At 41.8% G+C, this 20,587-nt stretch overlaps 1 protein-coding gene across 3 annotated transcripts in view; it reads right to left on the bottom strand.

Annotated features, from left to right (window-relative positions):
- KDM2A (lysine demethylase 2A) overlaps positions 1-20,587 on the bottom strand; it is a 52,641-nt gene that overhangs the window by 23,492 nt on the left and 8,562 nt on the right. For all 3 annotated transcript variants that reach the window (XM_081168941.1, XM_081168942.1, XM_081168940.1), the window contains exons 4-9: positions 10,783-10,921; positions 8,873-8,951; positions 6,154-6,200; positions 5,678-5,856; positions 2,313-2,419; positions 1,690-1,783 (exon numbers count right to left, since the gene is read on the bottom strand). In XM_081168941.1, the coding sequence (XP_081025067.1) occupies positions 1,690-1,783; positions 2,313-2,419; positions 5,678-5,856; positions 6,154-6,200; positions 8,873-8,951; positions 10,783-10,921 (645 nt within the window). The remainder of the gene's footprint in view (positions 1-1,689; positions 1,784-2,312; positions 2,420-5,677; positions 5,857-6,153; positions 6,201-8,872; positions 8,952-10,782; positions 10,922-20,587) is intronic.

Raw genomic sequence — 20,587 nt, 5'->3', positions numbered from 1 at the left:
ATGAAGGCTGTGAGTTGGTGAATCTTTATGGCTTGCATTTTGTAGCAGTAACCACACTATGCTTTCAGTATTAAATGAATAGAACAGGAAGTTGCAATTACAATTCAAAATCAAGTAATTTATTTTCATGCCTACAGAGACAATTTCTACTTCAGCATTCAAGAGTTTTAACAAATTACCTGCCTTTTGTACTTATTTCCACCAAAGCAAAGGTTTGTTTATATAAAGTGAATGAGGAATATTTAGTAGTCACACTAAACAGAATTAGAATTATTGGAGAGCTCAGTGTTGTAGTTTTCCTCAAATTTCTTTAAAAAGTAGGAAGTTGTATGTATACAAACACTAACCACTCAAGTACACAGAACATGCCCTACCGAATATTATGAGATATATGGTACCTAAACCACTTTGTTGTTTCTAAAAGTAATCCGTATGTGTAATCCTCAGCAATGCCTCAGTTTGTGAGAGAGACCAGATTAAGCTACTGATAATTTGTCTCTATGCCTTATTTGCAACAAAAACCAAGGAATACTTCTCTAAACTGGTGAAGCTAGAGAAACAAGTACCTGTTGTCTACAAAGAAGCAGAGGTGCCAAAAATTATATTTCTGACTAGGGGGAGAAAAGGGTGGGTGGGTGGAAACAAAAGTTTGGATAACATGGATTGTCTAGAAATGTGTGTTTAAATGTTCACAGCTTTTGAATGTCTTCACAGACAAGCTTGTAATACTCTGTGTGTGTGTGTGTGTGTGTGTGTGTGTGTGTGTGTGTGTCCATGCACACAAATGTTAATTAATTCCTCAGACCAAGGCTGGATGAAAGGCCTGTGACCACTAATGGAAGAGAAATAGGAAGAAAAGACTATATGGACTACTAGGAATCTTGCAAGCTCTCCTTCCCCTTCAAGATCCCTAAATTTGCTCTAAGGGTTTGGAAACCCCTAGAGCAGATTGGAGGGTACACAAGGAGATGAAAGGGAGAGGAAGTTCAGTTGCCTACACAGCAATTGTTATGTGCATGCAGTGATTTAGTTGGACACAACCTCCCAAATTTTAAAGCATACCAGCGAATACAGTGAGCTCTTATATTTTCAATGTTATTTTTTTTAAAAAAGATTGGATGTTATTTGATTCAAAGTATGTATATCCTGCTTTTCCAGTATAATGTTTTCACGTTTGTTTAGCAGCGCAAATGATTTAATATACATCTGTTTCACTAATCACTCATACATCTCCCTTTCAATTTGCTCATGTTCCGTTAGTTACACACTGTATCCACCTGGGAATCTTACTCAACAGTACAATAAGCTTAGTTGTCCTGATTCTAAAGCACAGTGACCAAACACAAGCTAATGAGCTGCATGTGGCTCCCTGGGTGGTTCAAGAAAGTGAAGCAATTAATTTTACAGCAGCTCTGCAATGGGCAAGTGTTCTAGAAGCACAACAGAACCTTTCCCATGTCTCCTTCACCCTCCCTGCCCTTCCTTTTTTTTTAGTCAGAAGCCAGACTGAAGGATTTCTGAACAAAGCAGACACAGCTTCATGATTCACAGGGTCCAGTGTTTTGGGATACCTCAGCAGGCAAATGAGAAACGGAATTCCAATTTTACTTAGTTAAGCATTTAAAAAATATATCCTTCTGCACAATCTCCCACACAAAACAGAGCAACTTGCTGGGATTGTCACAATACCTTCCCCCCTCTGTGGATGTGATACCACACTGAAGTGCCACCGAAGTCTACATGGAAGTCTGTATAGCAGCCCTTGACACTCATCAGACAGTACCTGAAATGAAATCAGCAATATGAAACTGCAACTCAAGTCCAATCAATCTTGCATTTCTATGCAGATGGAATAAATGCTTGGTATTAGAGTGCTTGCTGACAGTATTTTATGGGTGACTGGCACTTTGAATCAAAGCACTAATCACCCAGAATTTACACATTCAGGATGCTGACCCCCATGCCAATTGCTGTTGATCTAAATGACCACCATGGGGCACAGCTACTATTGCATCAGAACAGGGGCAACAGGGAACTACATCCCAACAATGCTGTAACAGGAACCACCTCCACTTTATTTTTGCAATTCCTGATATTTTCAATCAAATAAAGATAACCTTTCGACAATATAGTGTGCAAGGCTGTTCTGTATCACTGTCATGTTAGGAAAAACAACCTTTAGGTTTCTGGCTTGGATGACTGAAAACAGAGCTTGGGCATTATATTAAGGAGAGGCAGCTTTAGCAGAGACCTCATTCTGAAATCTCGCCCTAGTAGATAGGTGGTTACACACAACATCTGAAACTACTTACTTCTGCACCTTGGGATACTGCATATCCAGAATAGCGTTTGTTGATTCTGTCTGACTTTCCTTCAGATGCCTTGGCCACATATTATCAACCCAATCAATCAAATCAACCTGAAACCATACAGGTATTAGAGCAAAGTTGTAGACAGCAGAATTACTAGGAGGCATCATTGCTACAGAACATAATTGCTAATGGCAGTCAAAATAACTTAATGAACTGAATATAAAATGCTATACTTACTTTGAGGTACATTATCAGTAATACTTACCTCATACTCTCTAGCTACAAATACAGTATTGCACTATGATCTCCATATATTTTAAATTCCTGAAGTATCAGATATGAAATGAGTACTCAGCTTATTAATGTCTCAATTAATTATGCAACCATGGCCCTGATTCTGTAATAGCTTTCCATAGCAAAGTTGTTACTGACAGAAATTTCCAGTTGGATGACCAAGATGACAGTTTGGAATGAAGAAAATTGAGTAGACATCATGTGCTGGTCGACATAAGTCTGGGAAAGCCATTTCCCAAAGTGGCTGCCAGCCATCCTCCAGCAATCTTTCTCTCATGAATTATGACATCTACATCCATAAAATTTGTCAAGCTACATGTTTTGAGATGTCTCAGTTCTTCACAAGTTATATGTACATTAGTTTTATTATATTATAATGCCAATAGTAGAGGGGAAAGCAAGAATAAAGAATTAGGATTGTGCATCTCAAAATAAGCGTTGGGCCAACACAAATTATATGCCAACATCTCCAAATGAGGGTTCTCTACAAGATGACAATTGGAGGAGTGTAGTTCAGTGGTAGAGCATCTGCTTGGCATACAGAAGGTGCCAGGTTCTATATCTGCCAGGTATGGCTGGGAGAGTTCCCTCTCTCAAACCCTGGAGAACTGTTGTCAGTCAGCATAGCAAATACCAAGCATGACAAGGTCTGACTTTGTATAAGACAACTTTCTATGTTCCTATGTTATAGTGGACACGCTCCTGGAGGTGAGGATACATCATGCTAATTCATCATCTTACTGTGGAGGAACAGGCTGACCAGGGATGCATCACCAACACCTGGGTGGGCCAGAGTTGACTCAGCTTTGGCCACCTGGGTACTTGGGGCAACATCAGCCCAGACAGGCATAGTGGGTGCGGAGCTGTTGCTGTAGTCCACAGGAATTCACTTACCACTACTGGGAAAGCCTTCTTTCTTGGAGTGGGACTGGAGGGCCTGCAATCTGGTGTTGGGCCAAAGGCTAGGGATGCTGCTCATCAGCCTCCATAGCTGAGCTGGCCAGTGGTGTCTTGGGCGTGATGTTGGAGGAACCCACAACTGTGGTTTTGGGTGACTTCAACATTCATGCTGAGGATGCCTCAAGTCTTGCTTGGGAGTGCATGGCCTTCATGGCAACCATGGGCCTGTCTCAAATGATCATCGGTGCAATGCACAGAGAAGGACATACCCTTGATTTAGTCTTTGCTTCATGCTGAACGGGGTAGTCTGGAAAAGGGGGTGAGGCATGTCATTCTCAGACCACTTCCTGGTGAGATTTGGACTTGCAGCAATGATTCTCCCCTGCAAGGGTGGGGGACCAGTTAGGGTAGTCTGCTCCCCGATATGAATGGAATCTGTTGAATTCCTCACTGCTTTGCGGGTTTTCCAGTGGATAAAGCGCGTGATCCTGTTTATGTCCTAGTTTCACTAGGAAACAGAGACTCGTACAGCCATTGACACAATTACTCTGGTGCTGTGGAGTCTGTTTTGCTCCTTGATATACTAAGGAGCTGTGGATGATGAAATGGACTGGAGTGTAAGTGAAATAAATCTCGCTTTGGAGGGCTCCTAACTGGTTTGGGCTCCTAACTGGTCTACCATGAGGCAGTGAGGGCAGCAAAGACATCCTACTCCACTGCCCCCATTGCATCGTTGAGGAACTGTCCGGCAGAGTTGTTCCATGTGGCCTGGAGGCTACTTACTTCCGAACAGAGAGTACACGTCTGGGGTACATGGTGTCTAGCTATAACTGGATGGCTGCACACTTTGAGGATAAAGTCACTTGACTACGTAGCAATTTAGATGCCTACTGAGATGTCCAATGTAATGTCCAGCCCAGTCTTTTGGTATCAGGTCTAGTAAATGCAGTCAGAGGATGTGGACAGGATACTTGCAGTGATGTGCTGACCACATGCTCATTAGCTCCTTGTTCATCTTGGCTTATTAAAGCTAGCCGAGTTGGGGTGACTGAATGGGTCATAGGTGTGGTAAGTGCATCTTTGCATGATGGAGTGGTGCTGCAAGAGAATGGCTTGTGGCCATTTTGTAAAACGGCTTCTGCGGATTTATTTCCACTTGTGTACGATGTCTATCCAATGTTTCATTACAAGCAGTGTATTCTATGTCACCCAAGTTGCAACTGCCATCAGCAATAACTTTCCTATGGAAGTTTATTACAAAGTCTAGACTACAACCATGACTAGAAGATGGAATCATGGTGAATGGCCTTGCATCTATTCAGGAATGAAAAGTTCTGCTCCAGCTGCCCTTAATGTTTACATGTTTGTAAGAATCCATACCATTCTAAAAATAATAAGCCATTTCCCTCACATTTGCTAACTGCATAACTATGACTTACTCAAGGAGATTGGTTTGCTCGCCCTTCTTCACATCACAAAACCTGCAACATTTATACTCAATTAGGGCAGCTAGCTGAGATACTGCTGAACACTAATTTGTATTTAAATGTGTAAGCTCTTGCAAGAACCTGTGCACTGACAGCATGCAGCTTTAAAATGTTCAAAATGACTACGCAGAACTACATTAGCCAATGTATACAGAACTTTGCTACTGAGCTAATGAAGGGACAAGATTCAAGTAATTAAGGCTTGGCTAGAAATTAGCCAACACTACTTGAATTCTTCTCACAAAATTCACACTACTATAAAGTATCATCCTTAAAAGTTAACTTACGCTGCCACATAGATGATTCATACTACACAAACTTAACTTCACTCACCACTGTAAACAGCGTCTTTATTTCTCATCAGCACTAATGATTTTATTGAAAGTATGTGTTACATCTTGGATTCCTCTCTTACATTGATGGCTATTGGTAAATATGAGAATCTAAGTCACCCTATATGATTATGAGTATTTGAAGTGTAGTGTTACAGGTACATTTAGTTAGGAAACAGAAGGTATCTGTAAAAACTAATTGGCATCAATCAGCTGACTGGAATTTACCCAAATGGATGTGAAATAATTCCCTTCTTCAAACAATTCAAATTAAAACTTATGAAGCCCCATATCTATTCAAATGAAATGGAAAAAGCAGGGTGATGTTGGCAGGGCAAGGGTCTCTGCTTACTGTATTTGGCCTCTGCACCAGGTTCTCGAGCCGTGTGTGGCTGAATTCCAGGCTGATGACATTATACAGCTTCTCTCGCTCCTCCTCTCGAGTTTCATAATAGCGTGCCCACTGTGCCATGGTCATCTCAATATCCCTTTGTGTGTTTACATCCATGACGTCCACCATCCTTCGACTCCCTATCAGGACACAGAAATATGTGGCTACTTTGGCTAGAAATTGTAGTAGGAAAGGTGGGAGGGACACCAGAGTATAGAAAAAAGATTAAAGAATGTATGGGAGGACAGGGTATAGGTTATCCGCTCAAAGCCCCCTGATTTTGAAGAAGTTTCAGCTATTCTCCCACAAAGTCAGGGTTTTTTAAATAAAAAAAAATTATGTGTAACAAAAACCAAATTCCATGTCAGATTTCAGATTGTTCATATGTTACACACAGCGGATATTCTGAGCTATAAAAAACAGGAGTGCATAATTACCTACGTAGAGTCGTACATCATTCACACTGAAGTCTGGATCTGGCATCCTGTAAAATGAAAAAAAAAAAAAATTTAATGCAATAATCACCCAATAGCCCTTCACCATGCAATTTTATCCTGGGCACTTCAGACACGAACTATAAAAACTTCATAGGTTTGCTTCAGCCTTCAAAGAGTAAATGTGGAAACATACAAATCCTGTGCCCCCATCTTCGTTTGCTGTCACTGCAAGTGTGGCTCACTTTCTAAAGGGCAATAATTCTCAAGAATACAGATGGGAGAGAGCGCTATACTTACTGCCTAACATGGTCTTAGCCAGTTCTAGAGCTTCTTTTCTCCAACTATAGGTGCATCTGTTTCGGTCCTGCTCTAAACTGAAAAAAATGTGCCAGCTGCAGCCCCTCCCTGATAGCCTGTCCTCAATCTGTCCACTGGCTAGCAACCTACAGATTAGACTACTGGAACGCACTGCACAAGGGCTGGACCTCTGGCTGGGAACATCTCTCACAGGTGATTAAACATCTTTGCTGGTTATTGGTCTATTTCCAAGCAGAATTTAGAGTACTAGAACATACCTTTAAAGCCCCACATGGGTTAGTTCCCTAGATACACATACCTTCACAAAACCTGCCCCAGAACTGCTGTCTGGCTCTCCTAAAGAGGCAAGGCAAGTGGTATCTGAGAGGACCTTCTCAGTTGTGGCACCCAAGCTGTGGAATTATCACCAAGTAGGTTTGCCTGGTGCGTATTTTGCTGTTGTTCAGACACCAGAACTTTTTATTTTCCCCAGGCTTTTCTGCCATCTTTACTCAGTATTTTATCTGGACTTTCCCCACACTATTGAGTGCATTTTATTGTTTTAACTCCTTGTAGTTAGCCGCTGTAGTAAGTAGCAGTAATATTTTATATTGGACAGCAGTGTGTATATATGTAATTAAAAAACACCTTTGCAGATGGAAAATTGCTGCAGCCATGTAGCATCAGTGCAAGGCAGGCTGGCATGTTTGTACCAATTACTTGTGCCAGATTATCCTGGGAGGAAAATGAAGCAAGGAAGGTGCTTGTGGTTCTTGGTATCTGTTGTGTTTTAGAAATGCTGTTAGCCACTTTGAGGACTCTAGTTGAGAAGTAGGATATAAATCTAATGAATGAATGAATGAATGTTTTTTGAAAGCAGAACAAACCATGGCTGTATTCTGTCCCATGATTAAAGCAGCAAGAGGGAATATTTTGGGCCCACAGCTTAAGTCAATGGTTTTCAACCAGTGTGCTGTGGCACCCTGGGGTACCTTGAATGATAGTCAGTGGGCAACACTGGCCTCTGTCCCTCTTTCCTTCCCTCCTTGCGTCTCTGCCTCTCAAAAGCTTGCATAGCTGTTTGTTGCAGCAGCCCTGGCTACAAGCTCCTCTGGCAAATGGGGCCTCTGGGGCTGGCCAGCGGGTGCTTCCCAGGCCCCTGTGGGGCAGTGTGAGGAGACACCTCTCTTTGGGGAAGTGGGGGCGGCAGCTCAGAGACCAGAGGCAGCAGCAGCAGCTGCCCCTGTAACTCCCAAGGAGACGGGAGAGAAGGCTGAGGGAACATTCCACAAGGGAGGGTGTTCGAAAAAGGGTGAGAGGCTCCCAGCTCCGCAGGCAAGGGGTGACATAACTAGGTTCCTGAGCCCCACGGGGGTGCCGCAGAAAGAATGTAGCTGGTCAAGGGAGCCATGGACCGAAAAAGGTTGAAAACCTCCGGCTTAGGTCCTTATGGAAGGTACAACTTCAGAAGACTCACTACACATGCTGCGAGTCAAAGACCTTGCTGCACTATCTTTCAGTGAGTCAGAAGATTATTACTGTAGTGGGGATTAAACAAGGATGAAAATGCCAGCAAACAGGACTGGATACAATATGACTGCAGCTTCTGAGATTCAATATTTAACCCACTGGCTGGGATGGAATCCTGAATTTGAATTAGAAGCTTCTGTACAGCTATATAGGAGACACATTCTGGGAAATTTGCTGCATACTGAGCTCAAGCTCTGCACACAAGGGACTGCTCTGAGGTAGGCTGGTACCCCACTGCTTTTTGCAGTGCTGGTTGTGCTGGCTTCTTCCCTCTCACTTTCCTCCTCCCTGCCTTCTCATACATTTTAAAATTTTATTTTTCTTTGCTGCTGCATTTGCAGTGCCAGCAGTTTCTTCACCCCCTTCCTATCTTGTTCAGAAGAAGAGCTGTGGGGTTTTTTTTTTTTGGGGGGGGGGCTTTTTCACAGTGAGGCCTTCTGAGCAAGATTGCCAGGAGACTACTTGAGCTCAGTTTGTGTTGTCAGAAAGACAGTTTTAAACTTAGGTTTTGATTTTTGTTCTAAAGTTACAAGCAACTTTACATTCCCCTCCAAATTTTAAAACAGCCACTGCCACCAACTGATCTGGGTGTCAGGCATTCTTCTGGCCACAACACCCAGAAGGCCTCACACCTTCATCCTTTCTCAGAGCAAGGCAGGGAAGATGTGGCAGAAGGGGTGGTAAAGAGCCATGCCGGGTTGACAGCTGGCTGCCCAAGCCAATAATTAATCAAATAAGGGGCCTGTGAGATGCCAATTAGCTATCCCTTGTGCCCACTGCCTGAGGCAATTGTCCCATTATATCTCATCATTTCACCAGTCCTGATTAGGGTTACTTTACTAGCATCAGTGAACAACTTAACTAATGGCAAACACTTTGCATCAATACTCACTTTATTCCAAGTCCATCACAATTTTTGAAGATCAATGGATCTCTTAAGCCACCACGCTGAATATATTCCACATTGAAGTCTGTCGGGAGGAGAGAAGACAACATTTGTTAAGAGAGGCTAGCAGCTGACAAGAAGGTACCGGGGAAAAGCTGTATTTTAAAAAGGGAGAAAAAGTATAAAGGATGCTAGTGACACTGTCCAGAGCAATAGATTATTCACTTGCAACCACATGACCCTTAATTTGGCAGACATCTATGAGTATTCAGATTCATGCATACATATATAATACTGGTTAATCAAAGGGTTGACATTGACACAAAAACCTTTATGTTGATTCTCCGCCCAAATTATCCACTCTAGCTTTCAGATGGTCTTATGCAAGGATTTCGGCCAATTGCTACTTCAAGGTTGAAAGGCAAAACAGTATTCCAATCCTTCTCTATTCCCTTGCTCATTCACTTAAAGACATTTCAAACAGCTGCGTTCCAAAGTGGTACACTTTCCAAGGAGCAGATTCAGAACTATTCCAAATCTTGGCTCCTATCTACAGCTGAGGAACTGACCAATTAAAAAAACAAACAAAACATTTTCGTACAGAATTTCCCACAGTAATGCAAGTCATTAAGTGATAGCTGATGCTATTTTTCAAGGACAACATTGTCCAGCAGGTGCCTCAAGAAGGGACAACAAAGGAGATGCACAAGTAGTAAAAATGCAAAATTAGGTGCAATGAATTTTCTCAGAGTTAAGTCCTCTTGAGTTCAGAAAGGGACATTTCTAGTTCTAAAAAGCTTTTCCTTCTATATGCCATCCTTCCCTTCTACATTCACAACAGCAGTATTCACTATGCAGCCCATTCACAGGTAACCTACTGAACGCAAAAAGTTTAAAACACTCACATGAATCAAATGTTCCTCAACCCCAGGGGAATCCACCTTGTATGCAGAACTGTCTTGTCTGTGGGTGGCCCCATTTTGCTGTCTGGATAGAGGTCCCATGACTAAGCCCAATATTAGAAAGGATCACAATGGGTCCGTCACAGAAAGATGCATAAAAAATGGTATCATTGCCTTTGGCTGGCCACAGTTCCTTGTGAAAATAACATCTGTACACTACACTGCACTGGTGGGCACAATGTCAATAAGGATCACAAGGTATACTACTGACAGACCTCTAGGAGACCACCAGCTTCCTGCTCCTAGAATCCGAACTATATCTATAACTTTTCATTTAGATGATAAATAGCTAGCAGATTTTCCCCAAGCCGCCTTATTAATATCACATAATAATCAGGATCACCATTTAGTATGGATAGTGCGTTTCAGAAGTACCTATATTTCTGGTTACTGTGAGAATAAGTGACCACAATAAAATAAATGTTTCTTAAAGGGCACAATCTTTTTACAATATAATTGTGTGTGTGTGTGTGTGTGTGTGTGTGTGTGTGTGTGTGTGACTTTTGCCTGTGGCTGACATGACTGTGGCTCCTGTTTCCTACCTGGAACCCTAAAAATTGTGATTTATTTCACAAGGCACTCTTATATTTCAAATAATGAAATGAAACTACAATAAAAGTTCTTAAAATACATTTTTGTAATTGTTCTTGACGCTGGGCAGGCCATGGAGTTCTGCTTAAAAACAAGATTACACAAGCCTAAGGGAAGTCCACCTCACCATATTGCCATGCTTTAGTGTAAAACGTGAGAGGTAGAACAATTTATTTTCAAATACTCTATGCAATCATGATGCATATCAATTTGGTTCTTTTAAAATAGGAAGCTGGAGTTCCAATACACACGGTGCTTAAGCACATCTAGAGAGTCAAAACACACTTGTTGCTTATTACTGCAATAGGAAAAAGAGCTCACAGATATCTGAATCTTAGAAAGGTAGCTTGGCATGATGCTTACCTTTGCCTTCCATGAAGACCACAAAATCGGCATTAAATTTGTTGGTGGTAAGTTTCTCTTCGAGGTCAAATGTTCGTTTCCCCTCAATTTCATCATCTGAGATGCCATCATCCTCATAACGTCGTCTCATAGCACCACGCTGTGGAAATAGTGACAGGTGAGAACTGGAGGAGCCATTGTCTTGAACCCAACAGCTAGATGGCAGTAAGTTTCCTGAGATATGCAATGTACATGCACAACATGTGCTTGCATGTTCTTCTTGAGCATAGGTGATTAAACCAATACAACCTTCCGTAAAGAGATCCTGTTTACAATTATTTCAGTTTTAAAAAATGTGCAATTACTTATCTGAATGCTCTTTCCGTGTGACTTCATATTGATGTTGAATGATAGTCCTTTCCCACTACTAGAGTGAGCCAATGGCTATGTCTCAAGTTCCACCCTGAGGATGGCTCTCTGCAGTACCACTATACAGATTAATGTGGAGGCCTGAAATGGGAAGTCTACATACATTGTGTTCCCTGCCTCAGATGTCCATGCTAATGTGTGGACAGAGAAGGTAGGGTCAAAAAAAGCTATGTGTCATCAGGGTAGGCCCAGAGGAAAGGTGGCACAGCCCTTTTATTCACACAATGCCTCTTCGAGGAAAGTATGATGGGGGCTAATGGCAACACAAGATGGTAACATCCTGGTATTATACTTCCTGCTCATATCGACAGATTTTTGATAGTTCCAAAGAAATTGGATTCTTTCTTTATTTCCCTTAAATTCTGCAAACACTGTACCAGAATCTGGTGGCCCCCTAAGATGTACAGGGTGAGTCTTTTAAAAGAGGCCCTGTGGAACATGTGTACTCTGTATTCATGGGGCCTCTTTTAAAGGACTCACCCTGTATTAACCAATTGCATTTCCGGAAGCACATCATTAGCTAAGTGTACCAAATCAAGCTCGGACCTGAGAATGTAGTAAAACGAAAATTAACTATAATCCAGAAATGCCTACGTTTGCGATGAAGTCAGTCTGTTGCAGGGATGGATCTTTAGGTTATGATGGATTACAACTCCCATCATCCCTGATCCTTGGTCATGCTGGCAGGGACTGATGGAAGTTGAGTCCAACAAAATCTGGAGGGCCACAGCTTCTCCACCCAAGTCTATTGTCTTAGGAAGATTTGAGACACAGAAATAATTTGAGCAATTTTTGGATGAGGGTTTCCTGAAGAGGGCCTCATTTGTGTGAAGGTACAAACACTTCAACTGAAGCCGTTTATTTCCTGCAAATACTCAGTCTGGACTCAACTCTGTAATATTAAAAAACAAGTGACTAATTAAGTTAAGTCATAGCTCCTCTTTCTGATATACCCAGCCTAGGCCATACTCCCGCTGAAACACTGCCTTAGGCACTACCTTCCTTCCAGCAGTGCTAGACAGATACTTTACTATGTCAGCCTTGTCCATATAGGTATGTTTCCTTATTTCTCTCTTTTTTTCAAGTTGGGCTGTAAAAGGATTTGCTCAGTACGGTATTATGTTGCTACTGGACCCCCTAGTGGCCACATTTATCCACAGTGGCTGTACAGTGGTACCTCTAGTTACGAAGTTAATTCGTTCCGGAGGTCCATTCTTAACATGAAACCGTTCTTAACTAGAGGCGTGCTTTTTGCTAATGGGGCCTCTTGCTGCCGCTGGCACACAATTTCCGTTCTCATCCTGGGGCAAAGTTCTCATCTCAAGGTAACTCTTCCAGGTTAGCAGAGTTTGTAACCTGAAGCGTTTGTAACTCAAGGTACCACTGTATTTCACATTGCAGTTACCTAGTTTCCCCTGAAACTATAAAAGCTCAACATATTATATATTAACCAAAAGGCTAATATTCCTTAGATTCTAAAGTCCAAATTAATGGGAAAATGTAGCCATCCTGGGCAACTGGTTATTTGCACACTTGTGTTTAAATGAGCATTGATCTATTTACCGTATTTTTTGCACCATTACACTCACTTTTTTCCTCCTAAAAAGTAAGGGGAAATGTCTGTGCGTGTTATGGAGGGAATGCCTACGGGTGGCATGCCTACGGATTTTCCTCCTCTAAAAACTACGTGCGTGTTATGGTCGGGTGCGTGTTATAGGGCGAAAAATACGGTAAATATGAATTTATGTCTCCTGCAGGATTTATCAGCTTGTTAAATCATGTTTCTAATATTACCACACACAAATTTTATTTATTATATTTATTATATACCACCTTTCCCTCCAAGCAGTTCAAGGTGGTGTACATGGTTCTCCCCATTTTATCATCACAACTCTTTGAGATAGGTTAGGCTGAGGGACAGTGACTGGCGGTAGATCACTCAATGAGATTCATGGTTAAGTAGGGATTCAAACCCTGATCTCCTAGGACAATGGGCATAGTCCAAAACTAATACTTACCCTTCACTGGTTCTCATGATATACACCTTGAAATGCAAGTTTTACTACAGTTTTTGGACGTTTTCCAGATAAAACCAGGATTAGTAATTTCACATGGCAAGAGATAAAGAGGGTGAAGCTACTTCTGTGCATAAAAAGCAAAAGTAGCTGTGATGGTCTAGATGGGGGTGCAGACACGTGGTGGAGCGGCAGAGGTGGAGAGAAGGCATCTCTCACCCCGCACTGCTGGTCACTTAAAGGCTGCCTTCCCTCATTTGGGCGGCAGCCCCAAGTGACTTCCGGGCAGTAGTCCCGAGCAAGGGCAGGTCTATTTATTTATTTATGACCTGCGTAAGCACAGTCACACATGAGTGGGATACATGTACCCCCCCCTTTCTTACAGGATGAGGAAGTCATTCCAGTTTGAAAATCTACACAGACCAGTGCTAGAAACAGATATATGAAAGCTAGGAGCTAAATGGCACCTTAAAGCTAGGTTATGGGTGCAACAATGGAATGTCTAGGCGTGCCTTTTTATAACAAGAATACAAGCTGAAAATGAATGAACTGCAGCTAAAATATTATGTTCATTTTTCACATGGTCTAGTCCTTCCCCTACCCACCCCCATAATATTCTTAAGAGGGTTTCTTCTCCAGTCTTCAGAGAGTAGCTAGACGTGAGGAGGCAGAAAAGGGTCCTCCTTTCCTTCCACTCTGCAGTTTTAATCTGAAATGTTGGGCACAGTACTGCACCCAGAGCTCAGAAGCTGTTCACCATTAATGATTCCCTGTCGCAAAATGCACCTAGAACAATGGGAGTTTCAAACACTCACACAGACATATCTGAAGATGCTAAGACTGAACCAGGTACTGAGGTATTTAGCAATTCTGGCTCAGAAAAGAATTGGTCAGCTCATTCTATTTTGACAGAATTAACTGTGTCTATCTAGTATACTGCTGAGCTAAATTTCTCCTGCAGGGGAAAACTGACTAACTCCTCTGTTGCATCATCAGTTCAATTATAAACTTGCTAGGCTATTTTGAAAGAGCTGGAAATGGAAGGTTAGCAACTCAAAGCTGACCAGCCCATCCAGCTTCACGTCTCTGCAAGTCACTGTGGTGAATGACCATTATTCAGTCAGGAAAAAAATTGCTCCAAAAAATCCACTAAATACAAGATTGGATGCAAAAGATCTTTTGCAAATTGTTATATTCTGTTTTGCATAGTCAGACATTTACTGGTTTCACATACATGCTGTAATTTTAACAAAGCAAACAATGTGGAAACAAAAAAAACAAAACAAGTTACAAAGCCAAATAAGCAGTCACTCCCTTGCTTAGAAGCTACGCAGGAAATGACATGGCCATTTAAAAACTGACTTGTGAACTGTAGAAATATTAACAGTTTAATTTTAAAAAGACTACAGGTCCCAGTATCGCCTGTCTCCTGTGTTGCACACTGTCACTGATAGCATCAACTTAGCTTATTGTGGCATTGAGATGTAGTTTTCTGCTATTAAGAGCATAGCCCATCGCAAAAAGCTGACAAACTACACTACACGCTTAATTTCAAGTTTATCCTATTTATGGATTCTCCATACTAAATGAGGCAAAGGATATACTTGTTTGCCTGCAAACCTCTTGGTATGCCATCAAATGCTTCACCTTCTACAGTGCTTTGTATATACACAAAGTGGGACAGTCAGAAGATCAACTGACTTGCCCCATTCTACTGAAGGGTACATTCCTTATGATCAAAATGCTTTTACAACTTTTCTGCCTTCTTGAGACCCAAAAAAGCAAAATACTCTTAAAGAATAGAATGAAGTGAAAAGACCTCAGGTTCACATCCAACGCTGCTGTCCTGTTAGCACAATCTTGCTTAGGCAACCCCCTGTGCAACCTCAAAATCTGCTCCAGGGGGTAGGAGGACCCTCCAGAGCAATTTTTGAGAGCATTGCAGGGAAAGGAGAGGAAGCCCTGTTGCATAAATAGACCTCTGTATACATAGAATCTAGAACTATAGGGCTGGAAGAGACCCCAAGGCTCCTCTAGTCCAATCCCCTGCAATACATAGCATTTGAAACAACATACAGTCATACCTCGGGTTACAGACGCTTCAAGTTGCGTTTTTTTTTTGGGTTACGGACTGCCGAAACCTGGAAGTACCGGAAAGGGTTACTTCCGGGTTTCGCGGTTGCACATGAGCAGAAGCGCTAAATCGTGCTTTGCACATGCGCAGAAGCACCGAATCGCAACCCGCGTGTGTGTAGATGTGCTGCTGCGGGTTGCGAACTCTGCAGGTTACAAACATGCATCCCACACGGATCACGTTCGCAACCCGAGCGTCCACTGTATATGTAAGAGTTGTACATACTAACCCAAATGACCCCTCACACATGACCCCTTCAGTTACTTCAGAACCTATGTCAGGATTACCAGGATAAATAACATATAATCTCTCTCTGTGTGTGCGCGCGCACACACACAAATATATCCATGTTATATACCTATATTACTCTTGACATAGAGAGTAATATGGCACACGCAACCTAAAGCTAGAAATTACACGCCTATATTAAGACACTAGTAAGGAAGCAGTTTTCCTAAGAGAAGTTAACTGAAGGATTACCAATCATTTTCACTGCTTGTCTTGACTTTAAGAAACACCTGCATGTCATTTCTGCATTCAAGACCTGTTCCTGATTAGGTCTGATACAGTTTAATTAGGATTCATGCCACATTCTTGGGTCAGACTATCATCTTAGCTGCCAGCTTTCACACCTAGATAAAATAACAGGTGGCTAATTGAGCAGACCTGTTTAGTATACAATAACCACCAGTAATTAACTAAGCTTGAATACTGTCTAGGGCTTCAAGACAGACAGCATGACCCGAAAAATGAATGCTTCTACTGACAAAATTGTTCATTCCAAAAACTATCAAGTGCACCAGAATAGCATGGAATTGACAGGCCCATCTTAAAAAGGAAATCAAAACCCATGACATTTCCCCATGACAGTTCAATGCTTTCAAATAAGACATGAGACATACTTTGATTTTGCAAAGTGACCAATGTATGAATTCCTCTGTAAGTGAGACTAGCACAGTGTCCTGGCATTGGTCAGGGTAAATATCAATTTTTTTACCTATTTATGGAAGTACAAATCTTTGTTGTAGACACCACATCACACTGCCTAGCATACATGAAGAGTTCAGAACTCTGCTTGGATGATTCAAACAGTATTCCTCAGCACTTTTCTGTTCACTCCATTTTCTATTGAACCTTCCTCCCCCAAATCTTTAGGTTAAGATAAGATCAGTAAAGTTTTCCAATTGTGTTCTGCTTCCAGAAAGCCCACAAACGTATTTCATTACATTAGTATGGTTTTTGCATCCTTTAAGCCCAAGCTTTTAATCAAGAATTTCAAAGTCATCTTGTTTTTGTCAAGTTCTTGCAGATTCCTTAGAGATTCAAAGAATCCCTGGATAGAGAACATTTCCTTTTTTGCTATGTGGGTGCATGTTGTTGCTGTAGAAACATAACTGGATGTAAACAAGAGACCTTTAACTAAGATCTACTTTCAGCATCACACCTGAGAAAGTTTTACAAGGAGGTCCAAAAGGCAGGGGACGCCTTTGAGAAGGTTTCGTCCTTTGAGAAATTTCCCCAAATTAAAAGTAAACAGGAATACACACATTAAGCACTCAAATCGTCTATGCTTCCAGACTTCTAGATTCTGTTTCTGAACTCCTATTTCTACAATTCTTGTGCCTAGCAATTTGAGCTTTTTATGGCAGTATAAACTGGCATAGAAAAGCTAGGAGCCAAATGGCTCCTGGGACCTGGGTTGTGGGTGCCAAAACAATGTCTAGTTGCCACTGGGTGTGTGTGTCAGCAACCCTTTTTAGTTATTATTTTGATAAGCGTAAACTAATATGCAGTTCACATAAGTGACTCATTGTTAATATCACATTTTAGCAGAAATTGTTAATACATGTTTAATTTGGTTTTTACAATAAAAATTTTTGTACCAAACTTCAGTTTTCAACACACTCTACTCTTCATTATTAAACTCCTTAACAAACTCCTTACCTCCTTTATTGTCTATCCTTAACATATACGTTGAGGCTTCAAAGCACATACATTTCAGTAATCTTTGAGTGCCAGCCTCGCACAAATGACACCCAGACTTGTGGAGGGGATCGCAAATGGAGATTCTTTAGGTGCAAAATGCACCTGGTGCCCTGCTAATTATGAACCCTGAGTATAAAAGATTACATTCAGCAAGAAGACTAGATATTTTTTAGTGCCATAAACTTTAGGGGGCAATCTAAACCCCATTTGAACTGGACTGGAGGTAAGGGAATTAGGTGGTTTCCCTCTGCCGAGACCTGCCAGCCTTTGCCTGCAAAGTGCTGCCAGCATCACTTTGATGATGTGAAGTTTCCGGCTTTGTAGGTAGACAGAACTGCTGCTGCTGGGATCCCCATCAACAGCAGCCAGCAGAAAGCTCCAAAATGAGCCTACCAAGACAGCCACACTGCTGACACCAGGCCCAACTGCTGCACCAGTTCCATGCTGGCCCATTGATTTGCCTTGTTCCCACCTTCTGCCATGGCTGGTGTGTGCAACAGCGATTCAAATGCACCAGTGGTAGGTAGTGTTGGTTCATTAAGCTGTCAGTTTGGATTATGCCTTTAATTGATTAATAAATGCAAATATTCAACTCGTCATCTAATCTCAGATTATCGTTTACCCACAGATTAAATGAAAGAACAGCGAAGGAAGTATTTAGGACTTGAAACTCTTGAAAAGTCTCCACCACTTTGACCAGCTGTTTGAGAAAAACGTTATGGAAAAGAAACCTTTAGGTGGTTTCTCTTATATTTTGTATTTGATGCTAGCACATAATCTTTGTTTAAACACAAAAGTTCTATTGTTTCCATACTAAAAGCTTCAGGCAAATGAAACTAGCACTCCTCAGCTGATAGAAAGTCAATGGGTTGCATCCAGAGTGTCCCATTTGTGAAAGAGACTGAGATTCAGGAGAGGCTTCTGCTGAGGGAGAGAGGGTGACTTAAACTAATTCCCCTTTGCTCTTCAGATTGTTTTACCACCACTCACTCACACTGTTCTGAGGTTCCTTCAACCAAACTTTTCAGGGAGCATGAAGCAAAAATCACATTTCCTCTTCCTCCAGCAGGAATGTCCTATGCGTGGAGTTCTGCTCATTGGTTGTGTTACTGAACAGAAAATATTCTGCATTAAAGGTAAAGGTACCCCTGCCTGTATGGGCCAGTCTTGACAGACTCTAGGGTTGTGCGCTCATCTCACTCTAGAGGCCGGGAGCCAGCGCTGTCCGCAGACACTTCCGGGTCACGTGGCCAGCGTGACGAAGCTGCTCCGGCGAACCGGCACCAGAGCAGCACACGGAACGCCGTTTACCTTCCCGCTAGAAAGTGGTACCTATTTATCTACTTGCACTTAATTGTGCTTTCGAACTGCTAGGTGGGCAGGAGCTGGGACCGAACGACGGGAGCTCACCCCACCGCGGGGATTCGAACCGCCGACCATGCGATTGGCAAGTCCTAGGCGCTGAGATTTTACCCACAGTGCCACCCGTGTCCCCCAATGCATTAGTAGTTTTTTTATTCTAAAATCTAAAGACACATCTTTCTTTTAACAGCAGTGATTAGGGTTTTCCCAAAAAATTTGAAGGACATCAATATGTGAATGTAAACTAAATTAGCTACATTTACACCAACAGAAGAAGAAAAAGGGTGGGGGTCCTCAATCAGGGCAGCTGAATCTTTCAGATGGAAATGCCTATGATCAAAGTTAAAGACATGTAAGACCAGTACTTGTGACCTAGGAAGCTCTGCAAGGTCCACCAATGATTAATAAGAGACTGTATCAGTAATTAAAAATGAATACATTCACTTCACCAGTGAAAGAGAATTTCCAATTCAGTTATCAAGTAGAAATGTGAAAGAAATACAAGACAATGCAGTCTCCTGCTTCTTCTATTCCACACAAAAATCTATTGTGTATAATGGAAAGGCCATAGCTCTATTTAGCTCAGTACTTTTAAACTTGACTGGCAGTTGGGTCTCAAAACCAATTCTTCAAGATGTCTGCCTATTATCCCATACATGTATTCACTATTTCTCATCTTAGTAAGCTCAGAACTCTGACAATTGCAATGTGTGTGTGTGTGGCATGTCTCAGTGATGTTGAGTGCAAATTTTTCTATTTCTAAACAGCACTGTTTCAGAAAATTAGTACTGTAACCTGATTAATGCATACATTCCCAGTAAAGAAGATCCAAAGAAAAGAAAACAGAAAACCCAACCTCAAAAGTGTAACTTAGGCACAAAATTGGGTATGAAGTTTTTTTAAAAGGGGGGGTGGGGAGTGAATTGCCAGATGGACTGGATGGCTGACATTTGCCAAGTAGAGATCCTGTTGAAAGCCCCAGAAATATATATGACTGAGCACTAGAAATATACCACCTTCTATACTAAACTATACAGCGGGGTCCGTCATAGAGCTTCAGTATGCTGATGACAATGTAGTGTGTGCACGCTCAGAGGATGACCTCCAAACCATCCTAAATATCTTTGCAGAAGCTTACGAAAAGCTTGGCCTATCACTCAACATCCAAAAAACCAAAGTGCTGCACCAACAAGTACAAAATAACCCCTCTGCAGCACCACAAATCCAACTCAATGGTGTAACGTTGGAAAATGCTGATCACTTCTCCAACCTAGGCAATTATCTTTCCACAAGTGCCAACATTCATGCTGAAATCCAGCATTGCCTGAACTCTGCGAGTGCAGCTTTCTCCCGATTGAAGTGCAGAGTGTTTGAGGACCAGGACATTCACAGGGAAACCAAAATGCTTGTTTACAAAGCTATTGTACTACCAACCTTACTATATGCTTGTGAAACATGGACCACTTATAAACACCATCTCCAACTCCTCGAAAGATTCCATCAACAGTGTCTCCAAAATTTTTTACACATCACTTGGGAAGACGGGCGAACTAATATCAGTGTACTGGAGGAAGTGAATATCACCAGTGTTGAAGCAATGATTCTTCAACATCAATTTCATTGGAGTGGTCATGTTGTTTGGATGCCTGATGATCGTCTTCCAAAGCAACTACTCTATTCCGAACTTAAAAATGTAAAAGCATAATGCTGGTAGTCAACAAAAGAGGTTTAAAGACTGTCTCAAGACAAATCTAAAAAAATGTAGCATAAACACTGACAAATGGGAAACACTGGCCTGCGAGCGCTCCAGTTGGAGAACAGCCTTTACCAAAGGTGTCATGGGGTTTGAAGACACTCGAACTCAGGACACAAGGGAGAAATGTGCTAAGAGGAAGGCATG

Source organism: Podarcis bocagei, assembly GCF_964188305.1.
Source record: "Podarcis bocagei genome assembly, chromosome: 1".
In the NCBI taxonomy this organism is placed as follows: Eukaryota; Metazoa; Chordata; class Lepidosauria; order Squamata; family Lacertidae; genus Podarcis; species Podarcis bocagei.
Note: the sequence above shows the minus strand (reverse complement) of the source record. Positions and strands in the feature narration are given on the sequence as shown.